Source organism: Micromys minutus (genome assembly GCF_963924665.1).
Source record: "Micromys minutus genome assembly, chromosome: 2".
Taxonomy (NCBI): domain Eukaryota; kingdom Metazoa; phylum Chordata; class Mammalia; order Rodentia; family Muridae; genus Micromys; species Micromys minutus.
This window is the reverse complement of record NC_137971.1, coordinates 63,942,363-63,963,090: the sequence shown is the minus strand read 5'-3', so window position 1 is coordinate 63,963,090 and position 20,728 is coordinate 63,942,363. Positions and strand designations below refer to the sequence as shown.

Below are 20,728 nucleotides of genomic sequence, written 5' to 3'. Positions count from 1 at the left end.
TAGGTCCCTGGCATCAGAGTCTCATATCTACACTCCTTAGTGCTCAGTGATATTTTTGAACACACCCTTGGCTCAGCATTGTTCAGTCCTTGTTTCTTCCACAGTGGTCAGAGGATGTGTGTGCAGCCCACCTCACTCAGCGGGACGGGTTCCAGGCGACAACACAGGGGCAGCTGAAAGAACAGCTCTACCAAGAAATCATCCACTACTTTGACAAAGGCAAGGTAAGGTACACACTGTCGCTTGGTCTGTCCCATGAGTCCCCACTGCCCACCCTCACAGCACTAGAAGCACACTATTTTTAACATGTGGTGTTTGTAAAACCAGAAATGTATTACATACTGTATATGGAAGTATTTTATGTATATTCCTCTGGCTTGTACTTATAAGAAACCTTTTTATTTAAAAAAAAAAATCAATAGCTCTTTTAGGTGCTCTGTGGATAGTAAGGCCTGAAGACATCTGACTGTTTTGATAGCTCTTACTAGCAGATCCAGGTCTGAAAGAGCGGCTTGGATACCTCTGTGTGCTTGGGGCTGGTATATGCCTTTGGCATCTTCCATTTTCCTGTTGTCACTGGAAAAATTAACCCTGTGACGAGACGGACTTTGTTCCACCTTGGCAGTTTGCTGATGAATTAATTGACTTAAACAAAATGATGTACTCAGTTGACTTTTTCTAAGGGAAAGCCACCATCATGAACCGTCTTAGCCTTTATCCCTGTCCCTCTGATCACATGTGTAGTCACTATGAAAACTAGCCACTCTGGCTTAAGAAATTCATAAAACCCAGGTGACTTCCAAGCTCTTTCTAGAGTTCCCTTGAATGTTGTAGTCGTATCAAGGATGTTCCGTCACTCCAGCAGAATCTCAAAAGGAGCTGGTGTTTTATTTCCTACCGTGGCTATTGGGACGGAAGGCTTTGAACAGGAGAAACATCACCTTTCAACGCTGGAGCTCTTAGCCTGGAATCTAGGTCTAGTGGATCTCATGCACTCCCTGGAAGCCTTCCAGGACCACATGCTTTATGCATGTGGTTTATACCAGGCATGGTAGGCAGTCACTGGTATTTGTTGCCTTGAGAACCCATCACTCAGTTGTCGGGTCTTCCCCGTGCTTACGGTGTGCTGTGTCTATATTCTTTCTCCTATGAGGACACCAGGCACTGGCCCATCAGGAAGCCCCACTCTGCTCCATAAAGCTGAACTATGTCTAAAATGCCTATTTCCCCAGGAAGCTCTCACTCACAGATACTAAGGCTTAGGCTTGCACATGTCTTTCTGGAAATGCATTTCTACCCACAACACCTGTGTTGGACAGAAGGACCTTTCCCCTTGGGTGTTATTCACAGGAACCAAACCCTATTAAAAGTAGGCTCTTTGTGAGCGCAAGCTCAGGATTCTCTCCGTGTCTGAAGTCATTGTCTGTCTTCTTTTTGTATTGTGTATGTGTGTGTTGCTGAGAATTGAAGCTAAGCCTCACATGTGCTAAGCAAATGCGTTGCCACCTATTCCTTCTGTTAACCTGTTCATTTTAAATCGAGGTCTCACTGAGTTTCCCAGGCTGACTTTGAATTTGTGACCCTCCTTGCCTCAGGGTTCTTGACAGCTAGGATGACAGGCTGATGCCACCTGACTTCTTAACATGAGGAAAAGTCTAAATTCTCTACCCAGGCCTCTTGGAAGGTAGATTCTTCTTGACCCTGTAGTAGACTGGCAGGATGTTAAGATGTGAGGCTTTCCCCACCGGGCTTACTCATGCTCCCTTTACTTGACAAGAAACCTTTGTTCCTCAGAAAACTGCTATATTCAGCAAATTCAGCCTGAAGCTTTGTGGCTTTGTAGTGTGCTGGGGAATGGTAACCAGGGGCTGTAAAGCACAGGTAGAGATCCCAGGCAGGAGGCCTACCTAAGGTAAAAAAGGGTCCACCCAGTCAGAGGAGCGTGTGCCTCCATGGGCAGCCCTACTCAGGCTCTTTATGAGCAGCACAGCTCCAAAAGGCCTGCTGAAAGACTACACTTCCCAGCTTTCCTTGCAGGTCTAAGGACCCTGCAGTTTCTCTGCCCTGGTGTCCCTCTTTCCCCTCCACCTTACTCTGTTTCTGCCATGCTTGTTGAAGTCTGGAATACACCAGTCTTGTTCTGCTGAAAAGCTATCTATTGTTTTCCCACAGCTCTTTCTTCTCCATCCCCGCCTAAATGTCACCTCTTCCTCTATCTTGAACCACCCCTGTCTTTCTTTGGAATTCTTTCTTTGATTTGCTACAAGAAGTTTACACACACACTTCTGTAGTGACTCACCCAAGAAGCCGTGAGCACGAGAAACAGGCCTCACCTGTTTCTTCTCCCAGCATGCATAATATTCAGAACCATAAGCTCACTGAGGGGTGGCTAGATGTCCAAACAAATGAATGCTCAGCACTTTTCAGCAGAGCCTGCCTCGAGTGTCTCATTTTCAGTAGGAATGAGACAGAAGACAGCGAGGTTTTTTTTTTGTTTGTTTTTTAAATGGGAGATAACCTGATCACTTTTTCTCTCTACAATAGTTAATCTTGAAAAGGAATCACCTGAAGGGGCAAAACGAACGCAGTCCGTTTAGTATCCAACCTTAATCTGCAAGGACATTTGGCCATTACTGAGTGAAAACCAGTGTCACTAGAAATTTCATGGCTGAGTCTGAGCATGTGGAACTGAGTTTCACATAATGTACATGGTATCCCCAGCACACACACAGAGCATCCAGCCCAGATTGTCAATAGTGCTGAGGTTGGAAAGCCTGCCTTAGAAAGGAAGAAAAGAGAAAGAAAGAATTCATGTGACAAAATAGTATAGACAAAAAAGGAAAGCCAGTAGAAGGCCTGTCCTCAGATGTCCCTATGTTGTAGAAACAGAAAGAAGACCATGGTGACGTGATCCATTTGCTGACCTTGAGTCAGAGTGAGCTTGGGAGGATTGTGTTCCCAGCTGCCATTCCAGTTGTATTGATAAAACAACAAGATTGGAAAGCCATTTCAGAGTGCCTGTGACATTCCCACCAGAATGTTAAAAAGGAACCAGACTGCCCATACACATGAATCTACAGCACAGGTGCTGGAGAGAACTCCAGAGCATAGGGCAAGCAGTGTCTGTGTGATGAGCTGGCAGCAAAGGTTCATCTTCATATCAGCAAGCAGGCTGTGTTCTAGGAAGCCATTAGCTTTTATGCAGCCTGGGATGGACCAGAACATTCTGGAGTTTTGACCTGGAACTCTCCAAAGTTCCAAACAACATGGATCCACTTCTGCTCAGACCAGTGGCCATCTCCCTGAACAAGGCCCAGAAAAGCGGAATGTCTGCTCAGGTTGATGCAGCCCAGGAACACATAGGAAGGAGGGAGTAGTTTCCCTGAACCACTTGTGTTTTTGTCTTCTGCTGAGGCAAACCACATGCCCACACAGGGCAAGTGCCTAGGAGGACAGGATAGACGTGAGGGGAACCTACTCCCATCATGTACCATAGCATTTGATCAGGCTGAGTTCTAGATAATTGTATTTTCGGCACATAAAACAGCAGTTACTTTCTCCCTCTCCCTCTCCCCCCCCTCTTTCCCTCTCCCTCCCCCTCTCTCTCCCTCCCTCTCTCTTTCCTCCCCCAACTCTATGTGTGTATGTGTGTGTGCATGTGCACATGCATCTGGGCACATGTAGAAGCCCCTCGGGGTGTCCCCTATTACTGTCCACTTTGAGATGGGGTGTCTCCATGACCTACAGCTCTGACTGGCTAAACTGACTGGCCAGAAAGCCCCTGGACTCCTCCCCATTTCTCTGCCTCTCCAGTACTAGAGTTATAGATGCACAGCACAACACCTAACTTTTTTATGAAAGTGTTAGGGGTCCAAACATGGGTCTTCATGCTTGGTCAATAAACACTTCACTCATTGAGCCATTTTGCCCACTCTAGAACTGTTACTCTTCACTTTGCCCAAGTGACACACGTTTTCTAAGAAAAGTACTACACATCTAATGGTGTGGCTCCTTACAGCTACGGATACAGGAATTGCTGTCTAGGAGAACTTGGCTCTGGTGTTCATCCTGGCTTCTCTGTGGCTGATTGTCATTCTTCTATTTCAGGGATCTTGGGGGGCAGGACTACATAGGAAAAGTGTTGCACAATGGGTTCCAGTGTCCTGTGAGGGAATGGGGTATGGGTGTGTCACAGTAGATGCAGACAATTTGATGTGCATTCAAGATTTTGACTCACTTTCATTTAGGAAACAAGTCTGTGCTACAAGTTAGAATGCATAGTAATCAGAGAACAAACATTATACATTTTGCTCTGGTTGATTTTGTTGTGTTTTTTTGTTTTTGTCAACTTGACACAGGCTAGGGTCATCTGAAAAGAGGGTACCTTGATTGAGAAAATGTCTCCTTAAGACTGGGCTGTAGGCAAACCTGTAGGGAATTTTTTTGATTGATGATTGATGTAGGAGTGCCCAGCCCACTGTGGGTAGCACCATTCCTAGGCAGGTGTCCTGTGCTGTATAAGAAAACAAGCAGAGTAAGATATGGAGATTGAGCCAGTAGGCAGCATCTCTCTGTGGCCTCTGTATCAGTTCCTGCCTCCAGGTTCCTGCTTTGAGCTCCTGCCCTGACTTCCCCAGATGATAGGCTATAAGCCCTGGGGTAAAGTAAAGCCTTCCCTTCCTACCTTGCCTTTGGCCATGCATTCATCACAGCAATGGAACACAAACTAGGACCCCTTTCCTAAAAGGAATGGAATAAGATAAGTGAACAGTGCCATTGCTGATGACTAAAGCTTTTGATGTTTGTGGGCACCAGAGGCACACCTTATCATCCTTCACTCTAGACTAAAGTTATAAAAATGGATCATGGGTAACAACATGTGATATATCTATTGGGAATGTGAAGGAGGGATAATAAGAGGCCCCTCAGGGAAGGTTAACACCAAGAAGAGAAAATGATTTGCAAGCATTGGGTTGGGCAGGACTCTGTACTATACTGTCTGATACTGAGTCTCAGGCCACATTTGAGCCACTGGCTAGTCCAAGCAGAGGTATATGTATCAACGTGCAGTTCACATTGTATCTTTAAGACTAACTTTGTAAGTATACATACATGACTTCTTATGTGCCATATGTGTAGAGGTCAGCCTTGGGCATCCTTCCTCAGGAGCTATCATCATGTTTTATGAGCAGGGTTTCTTGCTAGTCTGAGCTCACCAATTAGATTAGTCTGGATGTCCAGTAAGCACCAAGGAGTTACATATCTCAGCCTCCCCAGGCCTGGAGTTACAGGGTTACATGAACACAGCAACACATCCATGTTCTGTCATTTTGTTTGATTGTTGGTTTTTATGAGTTTTTGGAAATCGAACTCACCTCTTCATGTTTTTCTGGCATGTCTCATCTCCCAGTCCTAAGACACAGTAAATAAAGTATTTTATAGTCTAGATTGTATCCTCCTAAAATTTGTGTGTTAAAAACCACCCGTGGGGGCTTAGCATGTGGCTGTAGGGAAAACCGTGTCTTCTAAATGTTAATAAGGCAGATTGAGATAATTGGGATAAATGTTAATCCAGTGTAACCCCACCCACCAACTCCTCTTACTTCCTCCCTCCATGTTCTACTTGATTCTGCCATGGAGCTTTAGACTATTTATTTTGCTCCCTGCTCTGAATAATAACCTGATAAATTAGCAACAATAAAAAGGAGCCAGTCCAACCTGGCAGGGAAGGCATAGCAGCAGCATAAGGTGGCTGGTCATACCACATCTACTATACCCATAGTCAGGAAGCCGAGGGAAGACAGGAGGTGGGGCTGGGCTACCAAGGCCCAAGGCCCACCCACAGTGATTCTCAAGCACCATAAAGATTCATCAACTTTCCAAAACAGGGCCACCATCTGTAGACCACATGAGCCAGTGAGGGACTGTATTAGTCAGGGTCCTCTACACTAGTGATTCTCAACCATCCTAATGCTTTGACCCTTTAATACAATTCCTCGTGTTATGGTGATCCCAACCATAAAATTATTCCATTGCTACTTCATAATTATAATCTTGCTACTGTTATTAATTGTAATATACATATCTGTTCTGTGACTCCAAAGGGGTCACAATCCACAGGTTAAGAACTACTGCTCTAGACAAACAGAACCAACAGAATAGAATGAATGTATACTACTAGCTGGGGGCTTGTTAGATTGGGCTTCAGGATATGTTCATGGTGGTCCAACAATGCCATTCTCATACCAGAGAGGCTGAGACCCCAGCTCCGCAAGCAAGGCTGGATACCTGAAGAACAAGTGATCTTCAGTCCACACTGGAAGCCCAGAAGGGCTGGTTCTAATATCACAGAAGGAAACAGCAGCAGGAACGACAGGGTAGCTGAGCTCACCAATGAGAATGAAGATCAATGGGGTAGATCAGCAACGCTTTCTTTCCTCCAGGAACTTCTATCGGGCCTGATACACTTAAGGTGGGGCTTCCCAGCCAATGAGGGCAAATCCCTCCCAGACATGCCCACGGTTCAGCCTGGTGTATAGACTATCAACCTATGAAGGCCAAAGGACAACTGGTAGGAAGGTTTCTTCCCTGCTACCTTGTGGGCTCCAAGGTCAAACTCCTGCCCTTAAGAGAAGGCAAGACCTCCACCGCCGAGCCAGGTCACCACCCCTAAATTGTGTGTTTTTAGTTTAGATTTACTGCAAAACTAAGCAAAGAGTGCAGAGTTGTCCTTACTCCCCTGCCCCACACCTCAGTACTTCAGAGTGTCAACACAGGTTGTTTTGGGGTTTTTTTGTTTGTTTGTTTGTTTGTTTGTTTTTGCAACTGCACCCCTCCCCCATCTGACCTTTGGTAGAGCATTGAACATCATGGGATCGAAGAGGTTGCCATTTACTCAGTAGAGGTTGCTAACAGGACAAAGATGGGTCCTTGTAAGAGACGGGCTGGCCATTACTATACAGAGTCGGGCTTGTGAGAGTTACCAGCAGCACTCATGGCCAGGCTCACATCTGAGTGTGCACAGGCATGTGTAGAACCACTGAAACCTCAAGCATGTTTGATCTTGCACTTAGAAATGCATCTTTAGTTTTTCATTACATTTATTCACTCGTATGTACATGTGGGTATATACAAAACATGGTAAAAACTTAAATAATGTTTAAAAGTCTGATAAGACGGAAACTAAATGAGTCCTCAGTCTCACCAAACCTCGTTTCAGGCAGTGCTCTGGATGTAGCTTGGCACCTGTGGTCTGGTTTTCCTTGCACTTAGGGAAATCTTCACTCGGTGCTTACTGAAAGGACGTGGTGGAATAAACCCTTGAGCTGATAAGCCGTTGGAACTTCAGATGGCAACCGGGGAAAGCAGGGCCCACAACCTCCTAGGCAGTGTGACCTGTAACAGGGTGTAACTAGGAGAAAGGCCCCATTCAGGTCCGCAGCTGTATCCTGAGTGCCCAGAAGCCTTCATCTCTACCTTGTGCCATGACTCCAGCAAGGCCAACAGGAGATTTTTTCCCTTTGCATTGGTCATGTTTACCTATGGGGTATGACCTGTTAGCTTTCTGTGTTTCTCCTACACAAAATCACTGGTCGACTTTTGCTTTTCTTCGTTTTGAATGACTTTCAGCCTAGCGGTTGGCATCTTAATCTTTTCCTTTCTCCCCACAAAATGTCATTTCCATTCACTCTCGTTTTCATTCTCCAATATTTCTTCCTTCCACAGCCCAACAATTACTGCAGACTCCTTTCCCCATTCCATTTTTACCCCCACCTGGGCCTCTCCCTGCAAAAGCCTCTGTTCGGCTTTATCTGGGAAGCAAGCATTCTTTTCTGAAGCGGCTCCAAATTGTCTGTCTTATTGTGTTTGGCTGAGGCCTAGTAATTTTCAATAAAGCCCTTAATCCAAGTACTTCACTGAAAATTACCAGGCTTCTCTGTGGAGGATGAGAGTTGAAAATAGCAGCCACGCTACTGGGAGAGTTTGAAGTGTGGATGCCTGTCCTACCCAGGTGGCTGCAGCTGTCTCTCACGTCCAGGCTTTGCTGGCCACGAACGGCAACGATGCATAATTTACAGCCAGGCCCACGTGTGAAGCCCTGCAACTATTTTAATTGGAATTCTCCTTCTTTAGACTAAGATCCCATTGATGAAGTTTACACTTTGCCTTGTGCCAAACTGGGGGGTGGGGTGGGGGGAACAAAACCAAAACTCATGAAGCCTGCATCATCTGTGAGCTGTAAACAAGAGTTGGAGTTTGGAGGTATGTTTCCTTTTCTTTTTTTTTTTTTTTTTTCTTTGTGAGATAGTTGGATTTTTGTTTCTAAGTAGGGTGACATTTTCACATCCTGTGACATTCCCTTTTAGAAGGCTGTGGGTAAGCCTTGTGGAACCCTGTCTTAAGTTCATTTTCAGGCTTAGCAAGCTCACAGTGTGAGCCAGAGTCTGTCTGTCTCATCAGACCGAATCTCTGTGGGAATTCGGGTCTCTTTGGTTTTTGGGATTTGACACTATTAAAGGAATACTTTTGTCAGAGCATTTGGGAAAGAACATGCTGTCATGCTTTAGTCTGTAGGATCACAGAGACATTTCTCCATTAACAAACCTACTGTGTGCCACAGGCCGCTTTGCACCCTGATGTACACAAACATAGGCAGACCTCAAGGGACTCATGGCCAGCATCAGAGTTCTCAAAGAGTGGCTTAGTAAGGAAGCCTTCCTTGTGCATGTCACACAGGTGGACATAGGTAAACGTACCTCACAGAATATAAGTGGTCCCTTGTTCAGATTTGGGGACCAGAAGGATGTTCACTGAGCGTGAGTGAAGGCCTCCTGCCGGTCCTGAGCCACTTGGTCCTTCTGGTACAGTGGGACCTCAAGCAGAGCTGTGGCCTCTTCCACAACATTGATCCTCATCCATTAAACACCAGAAAGCTGTGTGGGACTCTGGAAATTCAGGAGGTAATTGAGTGTGACTATTCCCAAGAACTGCCAGGGAAAACGGATGAGCAGTAGAAAAATAGCTGAAAGTCAGGCTTCATATAAAACACCTCTGCTAGAGAGCTGTTCACAGCCAGCACTAAACCAGTTGCCCATGGGAGTCCTGGTGAGTCAGTCATGCTAAGGATAAAGGACCTTTCACCCCTAAATGACATCTTCCTCTTTATCTGCTGCTGCCCCTGCATCCTAGAGTATCTCCATCTCCCTATAATCCACTTTATGTTTGCCTGTGAGAAATCAATACCTGGTATATTCTCTGCCACCGTGTGTGTGTGTGTGTGTGTGTGTGTGTGTGTGTGTGTGTGTGGTTTTTCTCTTGCTGTTCTTCCTTATTCCCGTGAGACAAGCTCTCCCACAGAACTTAGAAGTGAGCAAACCCCATTTCTCTTCCTACTGTGAAGCCTTGACAGTCTTTTCCTTTTTTTCGTGACAGCTGGGGATTTGAACTCGGCATTTCCTGCTTGCACACCAAGTGCACTTGGTTACTTATCTGTCACCCAAGTCCCATTCATGATTTTCTATGCTTTCTACATGGGTTCTGGGAATTGAACACAGATTTTCCTGTTCTGTGGCTGCCACCCACTTTCCTTGTGGAGTCATCTCCCCAGCCTCCTTGGCCACCACCGTCTTGACACTGAGAAAGATGTTTTATTAGAAAAGAAAGTTTTCTGTGTGCAGGGCTTGAAGAAACAAGGGGCTCCCGAAACCAGGAACACAGTTAAGATTACCATCTCAGGAAAGGAGACTCTATCCCATGGGGAAGAGGACAGAGGTCAAACATGCCCCCACAGACAATAGCCAACAATTCCCCAGATGCTGTAAACCAGATTAAAGACCTCAGATCAGAAAATAAAGTTGTCTTGGAATCCAGGCATTTTCATTTGGGGCTGTTCAAGACGGCTAAGCCTGTAGTTCTTGTAAGAATGGAACTGAGCCCGGGTTCAGTCACCAAAGGTCAAAGCGATTCTTTTGCTGAGACAATCTAAATCTAGATCATATTGAATCTGTTCCCTCCGTGGTGCTGAAATATTTTCCTCAGCATTTGTGTTGGAAGTATGAACTGCCCACACTCCCTGTAGAGCCCTGGTCCAATTAAAAATAGATGAAAATCTGCCCAGTATGGAATCCTTTAAACACAAGTGGAGGGGCATGGAGGGGGATGGCTTTTGTATTTATAGAAAATCTGATAGAAAACACAACCGTGAGACCTCAGGGTGAGCAAGAAAAGATATTTACTTGAGACCTATATTTCTTTTAAAAACAATTACTTGGCTATGTATCTATAGTGCCTCATCTGTCATTTAGGATCAAGACAGATTAAGCGTTTGCTCAGGAATGAGCGGCTAAGAGAAGGTATATTAGCTTACAGAAACTGAAGAACAATCGGCTAAGGGAGACCTACAAGGAGAGGGAATGTTGCCTTTGAAGTGGAAATAAACTAAGGGAGACATGGGTCACTGGTGCCTAAAAGAAACATTAAAGGGGAGAGTGTTCCTCTGGGAATGTGAGCTCAAACTCCAGAAGAGGACATGAAAGGTCTAGAGAGGAAGATGTGGATACATAGAGAATATGAGATAACATCAGACCAAAGAGAACAGTGTAAAGAGACCCCTTGACCCTTCTTCCCTGTCTCCTGTTAGACTCCTCTTCAAGCTGGTCTCCCTGTATCTGAAGCCCACAAGGAACTTACTTTTTCTTTGCTTTTCAGAGTATATAATCATTAATTCAGAGCCACCATTTTTCTCTCATCAAGAATGCCAGCTGGTATTGGATATAATGGCATACTTCTGTTATCCCAGCACTTGGGGGATAGAGGCTGAAGAATCAGGAGTTCAAAGTTATCCTCGTCTATATAATGAATTTGGGGCTACCCTGTCTCAAAATACCCACAAAGAAGGAGGGGGCAGGGAATAGTTTATAAGGTAGTAGGTATGAAGAGAGTATCTCTGGCGGTTGTAATTATAGGAGTGCCCTTCAGTTAGTTGAGGGAGTCAGAAGTAATCAACCCCTGTGGCGGGTCCATCCTAGCAGGCAGAAAGCTCCAAGCCAGGGGTCTGCCCACTGACAGACCTGGAAGTGCTGGCGTGTGACCTTCAAGAGTAAGAATGCAAATCTACTGTGTCTCTGCCTGTCACCTGGGCAAGCTCCTTCCCTCTCTGACCCCCAGCTCTGTAGGCAGCCTGGAAATCACACTCCTAGCAGGTGGTTGGGGAACGTCACTTGGGAAGCATAGGTGGCTGGACATCGTGTTGGCTAGACATATGGTTATTTCCTTTCCGCCGTAATTGTACATGCCAGCAGTTCTCAACCTTCCCAGTGCTGTGACCCCTTAATACAGTTCCTCATGTTGTTATTTAATAACCATAAAGTTATTTTGTTGCTACTTCATAACTAATTTTGATACCGTCGTGAATTATGATATAATATCTGATATGTAGGATATCTAATATGTGACCCCCACAGATTGAGAAACACTGATCTAAGCCCTTGTCAGGGAGATGTTGCCCTCAGCAGGTCTTCATCTTTCTTTTTAACTTTTTATTGATTCTTTGTGAACTTCACACCATGTCCCCCAGTTCCACTCCTCCCCCCTTCCCCTCCTACCTAACTCTTCTTGCAACCTTCTCTCCAACAGATGGGGAAAAAAAAAAACTCATTGTGGAAGCTGTAGTATTCCACCGTGTGCCCCACAGTATATACACCCTTTTGTCCACACTTCTTTGCTTGTGAATGTTTATTACAATAACTCGGTTGGTCTGGTATGAGGCCTCTGGCTTCTGCTACACTGTCAGTACTGGCAGCTCTCTGGGACTCCTCTTAGATACCCGGTCGTTGCCTGCGAGGCTGGGGATCCTGTAGTTTTGGATCTGTGGGATCTGCCCCTTCATCATCAGCTCACTGATAGGGTGGATGTTGGGCTGGACCAATTCAAAGCCCTGGATCTGGGCCTGAGAGTTATCTGAGCTGGTGAGCCTCATGGCTCTCCAGTTCTTATTTCCTCGTGGTCAGCTCACCAGCCACCCTCCGCAACCTGAGCCAGCTCTACCTGCAGCCCGGGGGAGGTGCAGGGCCTGCTCTCCAGCGTGTGTGTATCTGGTGAGGGACATGGCCTGTTCTCCCATCTCCACCCTCAGGACCCCTAGGGGCAGCTCTCCCACCTGTCATAAATGGCACAGGATGAGAGAGGGCATCGCTTTCCTTATCTATGTCACCAACCTGGAAAGAAGAGACAGGGCATGCTCGCCTGTGCTCATGCCCGCTGGGCTGGCTCACCTGCAACCCCCACATCCAGGGCCAGCTCTACTGTGGCAGGTAAGGTACAGGACTGCTCTCCTGAACGTTGCAGCGGGTGAGAGATGGGGACAGCTCTCATGTTCCCAGGATCAGCTTTCCTACCTGGTAGGTGGCAAGGGGCAAGGGTTAGGGTGCACATGTCCCCCTTGTCCACATGGCTCCACAACAGACAAGCTGGGGGCAACTCTCTCCTGCTCACACCTTTGGGGAAGATCAAGGTCAGCTCTACTGTACTGCCCAAATGAGGTGCGGGGTCTGCTCTCTTGCTGTCATAACCCCATCTGGGTCGAGTGTCCCACCTGGGGGCATCTCTTCCTTCCTTCCTTGCCCATGTCATCACTGGGCAGAGACGTGGTGGGGCTAGCTCCCCCATGCTCAAGCCCTTGGGACCAGCACAACCCCTCCCCTCCAAGGGCTCTCCTGTGCTGCCCAGGCAGCTGGAAGTGGGCAGCTGGTGAGAAGTGGGGCCCTTTCTCCTGCTCTCATGGCCCCAGAGCCTGCTTTCCTGCCTGCCACAGACACAGGTTCAAGGAGGAGGAGGATAGGGCCAGCTTTCCCATGATGCCTAAGTGAGGGGTGGAGCTATTTCTACACAGCCCTCAGACATCAACATGTCCCTAGGCAGCAATCTAGACCAGGGACATCTGCCTGGCCTTTGGTAATGGACCCTGCTACTGCATGGCCATGAACCCAAATATGGCCTCCAGTGGAACCACAGGCCAGGAACCCCCTCCCCCATGGCCCCAGGTGGCATCACTGGCTACTAGCATCAGACTGTTCCTCACTACCCTACTTCTGCCTCTTTCTCTTCCATTTTCCCACCACGTATTTGCTCATCTTAGTGGCTCCTGGGATCTGAGTACCTGGTATCATCTAAGAAGTGCTCTGCTCTGCTTATATATTACAATGCTGGGAAGGGTTCATCTTAGGGTAGCTCCCTGTCTGGGACCCATGGTGCCGGTCTGGTGGTCACCTTAGACTTGCACCTTGCCCATTCTGCCCAAGTGGTCCCTTGTGAGGGTCATGTCTGAGGCTCAGTCCCAGGTGGGGTTCTTTTAATCTCTGGCTTGCTCCCCATCCTGGGAATCCATCTGCACATGTCTAGTACCAAGCTAATGGTCATCTCAGGCTCCCTTTTTTTCAGGGGATATTAGGCTACTAATCATTCAGATGTTCACAGGTCAGAACACTGACCACATACATAGCTTCTCTCCTCTCTGCCACCTGCCAACACACATGTGACACAGCAGCCACATCTGCAGCATCTCTAGGGGCAGGAGCCTCTATCTTTTTTCCAGCTACTAGTGGGCAAGAATGAACAGCTCCTGTGAAGATTGGTGCTGTGACCTCATGGGAATGATAACACTGTGGAGATACAGAGATATGAGGCTTAGATTATAGTTTGTTAAGAACTGTCTGAACTTTACCCTGTCAACCTCCAGTTCTGTGTACCTTGAGGAACAGGTAGCAATGTCCTCAGGTTTCCCATGAGTCCGGAGAGAGAAGACAAGCATGTTCCAGTTTTAATTCATTAAAGAAAATTCTGGTTCACTGAAGCCCAGAGGAGGGTGGGCAGCAAGTGGGATCTTAGGGGAGCTTCTGCCTCCAAATGTTCTATGCTTCTTAGGGAATCCATCTTTTCCAAGGGGGAGCCAGGCCTAGCATCAAACTACTATATCCAAACGTTTATTCATATTAAAAAGTGTTGCTGCTGATGATGACAAGCTAGAGAGATGGCTCATCCATTAAAAGTGTGTTCTGTTCTTGCAGTGTCCCAAGTTTGGTTCCCAGCCCCCATACTGGACACATTACAACAGCCTGTAACTCCATCACCTCTCAGCTCAGAGGGCACTGGCACTCACATGCATGGTGTGTGTGTGTGTGTGTGCGCGCGCGCACAAAATAAATAAGTAAACATTTATCTATGTTTTTAAAAGTAAGCTACTTGGAGAAGCATCTTCAAAATATTTGCCCTAGGAAAATCCCCTTTTCAAATACTGGCAGGATTTGCATCTGCAAAAAGCAAGGGGGTTAGGGGGGAAGCAAGCATTCTGAAGCTTTGAGTTGACATTTCTGGCAGTGCGCACTCTGGAACCTGATGGCTATGCAGTGGGAAGATTTGGGAAGTAGCCACACGGTAGATGTTCCTAGCGATGTGTCTTCACCCTGTGGTGTCTCTTCCCTGGCTCCAAGGCTACCCAGACAGATGGTCCTTGGCGGCCATTACTGGTAGCAGGAGAGTGAGGACAAGGGATGCTGGGCCAGCTGACCGCCATGCTGGGGGAAGAGGTGGTGTGATAGATAAGCCTAGAGGCTCAAGACTGCAGGTCCTGAGCCAAAAGCTGGAACCTCTAGAAAATACTTAGTTATTTCCTGCATAATTCCTCAGCATGTCCATTCATCTCATGCATTTCTGGATGTTTCACTGTAAATAATGATCTTGCTGTTTGGCTTGATGCATGATTCATGCTTTGGTCTCTCTTTTCTCTATGTCACTCACAGATGTGGGAGGAGGCCATTGCTCTGGGCAAGGAACTTGCACAGCAGTACGAGACGGAGATGTTTGATTATGAGCAGCTGAGTGAATTGCTGGTCAGTCCTTACTTGGGTTGGAGTTGGAGTTGTTTTTTTTTGTTTGTTTGTTTTTGTTTTTTCTTAGATTTCCCATTCAGTTTTCATGTTGAGATCCCCCTCACTTGTTCTTTTGGTTTTGACCTGTTCTCTCTGTATTGTATTGGGAAGTGGCTGTTCTTTATCTGCTGGTTGATTCCAGCCTATGAAAATTCACTCTGCATTCTCCAGTAGGTAAAGAAGTTAAACCTTGCATTAGTAATGTATAGCAGGTGCTTACGTCCTAAGTGCAGGGGTCTTGGCAGCCCAGAGTCTCTGAGAGTTTCGGCTAGTTTAAAGTGCTCACCCTTTTCACAAGAGGAGGTGGCCAGAACCATGGTGTGCCATGATTTCCTCTAAGTTTTTAGTTGCTGCTTTTTCAGCCATGCCATAATCTATGTGTGTGTGTGTGCATGCACACGTTTGTGTGCCATGATTATGACAGAATGTTTGCCTATAAATTAGAACAGAATACCTATGTCCTTCAAATTCTCCCAGTGTCTGCTCTGTATTCTTTTTCTAAAAAGCACTAAGAGCGGAGGGAAACCATTTCCTTGGATTATTGAAAATACCCTCAAAAGACAACTAGCAACCAAGTGTGGCTTGTTCAAGTTACCTTGCTGAACAGCATGAAAAATAATGTCAAAACTGAGGTTCAGTCAGATACAGGCCTCAGGCCCCCAAGAAGAAACCAACAGGGTGGGTGCTCCAATGCTCTGTACAACCCTGACAAGAGTTTTCAATTTTTGTTTCAGAAAAAACAGGCTCAATTTTACGAGAACATCGTCAAGGTGATAAGACCCAAGCCAGACTATTTTGCTGTTGGCTACTATGGGCAAGGGTTCCCTTCATTCCTTCGGGTAAGTTTGATTCTTCCTGCTCTGAGCCAGAGTCACTTGCACAGCAGAGAGACCACTTCCGGTCTTAGCGCTTTACACAGCAAAGTCAGATGCTGACTCTGGAGGGCCAGAAAGAGACCAATAATATTTAATTACATGTGGACTCTGGTAACATAGAGAGAATTTTATATGAATTCTTTCCTGAGAGAACTCTTCTCAGAGATTTGTATGTGTGTTTAGTTGTGTTGAAATACACAAAAGCAAGCTGGAGAGATGGCTCCGTAATCAGAACACTTGCTGCAAGTGTGGAGACCTGAATTCAGATCCCAGAACCTATATAAAGCCAGACTCAGTGGCACATATCCACAATGCCAGCTCTTCTGCCATAAGATAAGATGTGGAGACGGGAGACCCTCTGGAAACCCCTAGGCCAGCTATTCTGCTATGCATAGCAGTAAGCAACAAAGGGGGCCTGCTTCAAACAAAATACAGGATGCTGACCAATACTCACAGCTTCTGTCATCTCCATAAACACTCTGTGGTATGCATATACATTTTATAAAAACCTTAGTATCTTTATATGTGCCTAATATGTGTGTATGTCTCAGGGAAAAGAGAAATTAACCTTGGGCTTGATACACTCATGCTTGTGGGGTGTTATCATCTGGGCCCCAGGCATTGAGTCCCCCTGTGATATAGGGGCCACCAACCACGGATGTAGCTATCCAACCCCAACAGCAAGGCAGCAGCTCGACCGAGCATGAGATGGAATGCCCACGGGAGGCACAATGCAATACAGTCTGAAGCACTGGCTAGTGCAGGCTCCAGGGACCGTCCTGGGTCACTTCCACCATCAAAGGACAAAATATAAAGTAAGACTAAAGAGTTTAAAGTGCTTGATTAATATTGAGCTGACTTTCCCGACACACCTGAATAACTCTGTGGGGCTGTAGCAATATATCCACTACGCTTCACAGATCGTCTGGCAGGGGTCAGTCTGACAATGACATTACCAGTCACCAAAAAGTAGGCGGAATGTTTAGCAACTTCAAGCCGCCGAGAGAACAGAAGCCGAGCTGTGCGCCTGTCCCCTTGGCACTGTTTTTCTCCATATATCGAGCTCATTGCTTTTTTTTTTTTTTTGTATTCTTCTTAATATTTCTCATTCTCACAAGGAATAAATATCTCTGGCTCTATGTACATTTCCCCCATTTTCATGTTTGCAAGGTCTGCTGCAGAATGCAGCGTAATGGTCATTTCTGGAAAAATATTATTAGTGTTTTTCATCTATAACTCCAGTGTTTTTCTATTAAAGCCTTTATGTGTTTTTATTATTGTGCCTTCTTTGAGGGTAAAGCTTAATAAATGCATGCTACTTTCTGAGTGGTCTGCTCTCTAGTAAATCTTGCCACATTCCTGAAATGTTCGGCTTCCTAGAGCCTTGCAGGAGGCCCAGGCTCTGTATTTATATTTCTAATTAAGACTACATATTACTTTGCTTTCTGTTTGACATTTTTCTTCCAGAAAAAAAAGGGGGCATTTTTTTCTTCCATAATGATATTTCAAGCCATACCTAAGCACAAAGCGCACAGGGGGAGGAGGGGAACCTAGTCCTTAAACTGTTGCTTCCTTAGTAATTTGTTAAACTACAGAATAAATTGAGACTTGCAAGGGGGATTGTTCAGATCAGTTTGGACTGTTATAACAAAACACCTTAGACTGGGTAATTTATAAACAACAAAAAATGTATTGCTCGGAGATTTGGAGGCTGGGACCATAAATTCTGTCTGATGAGGCCCTGTAGGGTAGGAGAAGAAAATTTCTGGAGCCCATTCTTAACATGGACAACCACCCAGCTGCCATTACACCGGTGACTATATTTCAGTGTTTAAAGGGTAGAAGTGTGACAGGGTCATTCAAGTCACAACAAGGGCAGTCTTGGGTGTCTCCCCTTATCTCTGTGAAAACAGGCTGGTTAGATAAGTTTTTACTTATGGCTGAGTCAACACAGAGCTAAGAATGTGTGACAAAATTCTATTACCTCTGTCTTTCTCTTGCTCCTCTCACTGTCTTCCTCAGTGCCACCAACCCATACTGATAAGGCAGGGCTTCACCCAGCATGAGTAGCTGATGCAGACAAGTCTCCCAGCAGCTGGGAGAAGCACCGGAAAGGACTAGGCTGTTGGAGAGACAGCAGCCTTCGGATGACAGCAGCGGTGTCATGTTGTAGCCACTGACACCTGTTTGTAACTGAGCTGACAATACAGAACTCTCTGGTCCTTGAAGAGATCTGTTATATGGTTCAGAACCCTTCCTACCAGATGTATGTGGCATGACTGGTCAAACCCACATAGAGGGTAAGGAGGGTGTGAGGAGAGTGCCCATTCATCTACAATCACACCAGAACTACCTGGTCCAGCCTTTGCTAACAGCTTCCTGCAAAATCTAGATTGGAGACCGTCACTTGAAAATGAAAGAAAACCAGTCCTAAAAGCTGTACACAGCTTGTCCCTGTTGAGTAAGGATCATAGAGAGCTCATCCTGCTGGAAGGAAGTCCTACCATCCCAGGCTTCAGGGAGGCCAGGAGCTCAGGGTCTTCCTGTTTAGCCAGGGTCCCCTTTCCTCTATCTTGCTGACCTCCATGGGATACCCATGGACAGGGTCAGGCTCTGAGGACCTCACCTTAGTTCTGTTCAGAGTTACATTCTTTTTGGCAGAGGAATAATGACCTACTTAGGTCTATAAAAGGGAGGGAACTGCCTCTGGCCGCTGGGTTCCCATACCAACTCTTTCCTGTGTCTAGGTAGCCAATTAACACTAGGCCCAATTCGCATGAGACAAGCTTAAAAACTAATTACTTTTACACATACATATGGATTTTCACAAGAGAATACATTCCAACCATATGACCAGAGTTGATGCTTTTTTTTTTTTTGACAAAGAGCAATGAGGTATCAAAATAAAAGCCAGACAAGCAGCCAACGGGCTAGAAACGTCTGGGGATGTTACAGAGAGAGACGGGTGGTTATTCAGGTTACAGTGGAATATGAAAGGCTCCCTTGAAAATGAAAGTAGAGGCTCATAGGTGTGTTGGCATATGCTTTTCTTTAATCTCAACATTCAGGAGGCAGAGGCAAGAGGCAGCCTGGTGTACACAGTGAGTTCCAGGACATATAGAACTACACAATAGAGAATCTGTCTCAAAAACAAAAGAGGAGGAGAAGACTGAACAACCCCTATAACGGCCACAGTTCCGTGGGGGAAATTGGCTTTAAATAATTATATTCCTGTTAGCATATTCTTAACACCTCGGTATTCACTTGAGAAGAAAAACAAATATTGTTGCACACACACACTGGCTAGCTAACCCTGTGTGAGACCTATGAGATTCCTGTGCCTTGCTTGGTTATTTATTACACTTATTTATTTAAAAATAGAACTTATTGCGCACATGTGTGTGTATGTGTGTGTGTGTGTGTGTGTGTGTGTGTGTGTGTATGTGTGTATTCCTGTCATGGTGTGCATATGGAGGTCAGAGGACAACTTGTGGGAGTCACTTCTTGCACTATGTGGGTCCCAGGGACTGAGTTGCTTGTCTGCTTAGCTTACAAGTACCTTTCCGTGCTAAGCCGTCTTGCTGGCCTCCTTCAGAGGTTTGTAATTGATCTTTCTTGATGAGAATAAAGCTCGCTCACAATGAGTGTTCAGCTATGAATTCTGGTGCTCTGGATTTCAGAGTATAGTTGCTAGCTATTCTTAAATGCAGGGGCTTAAAAAGAAAAAATAAACTGTCCAAAATAAACATTATACAAACAAAACCATCAAACACATTTGAAGATGAGCACTCTGTGTGTGAACTTTTCACGGTCCCCCACCTGTGGCATTATTTAACAAAGGTCACTGTCTCCAGGGAAAAGTGTTCATTTACCGAGGAAAGGAATATGAGAGGCGGGAAGATTTCGAAGCTCGGCTATTGACTCAGTTTCCAAATGCTGAGAAAATGAAGACGACGTCTCCACCCGGCGATGACATTAAGACTTCTCCAGGCCAGTGTATCCTTTAAGACAGCAGGAGGGCCATTCATAGGAACATGGATGTATCTGTGCATGCAGATAGCAGGGCTTCTCTTGGTTGTCACATATGCTGCCATCGGGTCCTTAACCCTCTTTCCACAGACATCCAGTGCTTCACAGTGAAGCCCAAGCTAGATTTGCCTCCTAAATTTCACCGGCCAGTGTCGGAACAGATTGTAAGGTAACCACGCCAATTTTCTTACCAATGAGAGGTAGCAAAATGCTGATGACGGGTCTCTTACTAATACTTCTCCCTTTTTAAGTGTAGACTTTAACCTTTGAAAAACATGCTAGATGTTTCTTCTACCCTCTCCCAAGAACAAGAAAAGCTAATGATTTATGGTACCCACAAAATAGAAAGAACATTATTGAAGGGGTGCACAGCATTCCTTTCCCAGGGTCTGGAAAGATGAAACCCAGAAGGAAGGAAATATGCCTCGGGTCTCCTTAGAGAACACACATTCAGGGTAGAATACCCAACCTTGTGCAAACCCAACCCTGTTCCTATCCTGTGGAGGGGCAGATGCATTGCCTTTTAGGATATGAAAACAGATTGGGGTATTTGCTCCTCATTAATATACTAAGCAAAACTCCTTTGCACTGGGGTTAGAAGGACCCTTCCATTGGTAAAGGACTTGCTTTGCAAGCATTTGGAGCTCGCCTTCCTCCCAGTGCCCACATTAAAAACAAACAGAAACCACCAGGTAGGGTGTTTTATGCTTTTAACTCATAATGGCAAAATGAAAGCAAAGACTGGGGAACTCCCTATGAACTCATTGGTCAGTTAGCAGAGCTACCTGGTAAAGTTTCAGGCTTGTCTCAAACAGAAAGTGGAAGGTTTCTGAAAGACCAAGCCAAGGGTTGTCCTCTGACCTCCATATGCACCCCGCACAAATGAACACACAGACAGGG

At 45.8% G+C, this 20,728-nt stretch overlaps 1 protein-coding gene across 1 annotated transcript in view; it reads left to right on the top strand.

Annotated features, from left to right (window-relative positions):
• DOCK1 (dedicator of cytokinesis 1) overlaps positions 1-20,728 on the top strand; it is a 475,815-nt gene that overhangs the window by 422,754 nt on the left and 32,333 nt on the right. Inside the window, exons 38-42 of the mRNA XM_080912399.1 lie at positions 105-224; positions 14,796-14,885; positions 15,659-15,763; positions 19,654-19,795; positions 19,919-19,997. Of these exons, the coding sequence (XP_080768525.1) occupies positions 105-224; positions 14,796-14,885; positions 15,659-15,763; positions 19,654-19,795; positions 19,919-19,997 (536 nt within the window). The remainder of the gene's footprint in view (positions 1-104; positions 225-14,795; positions 14,886-15,658; positions 15,764-19,653; positions 19,796-19,918; positions 19,998-20,728) is intronic.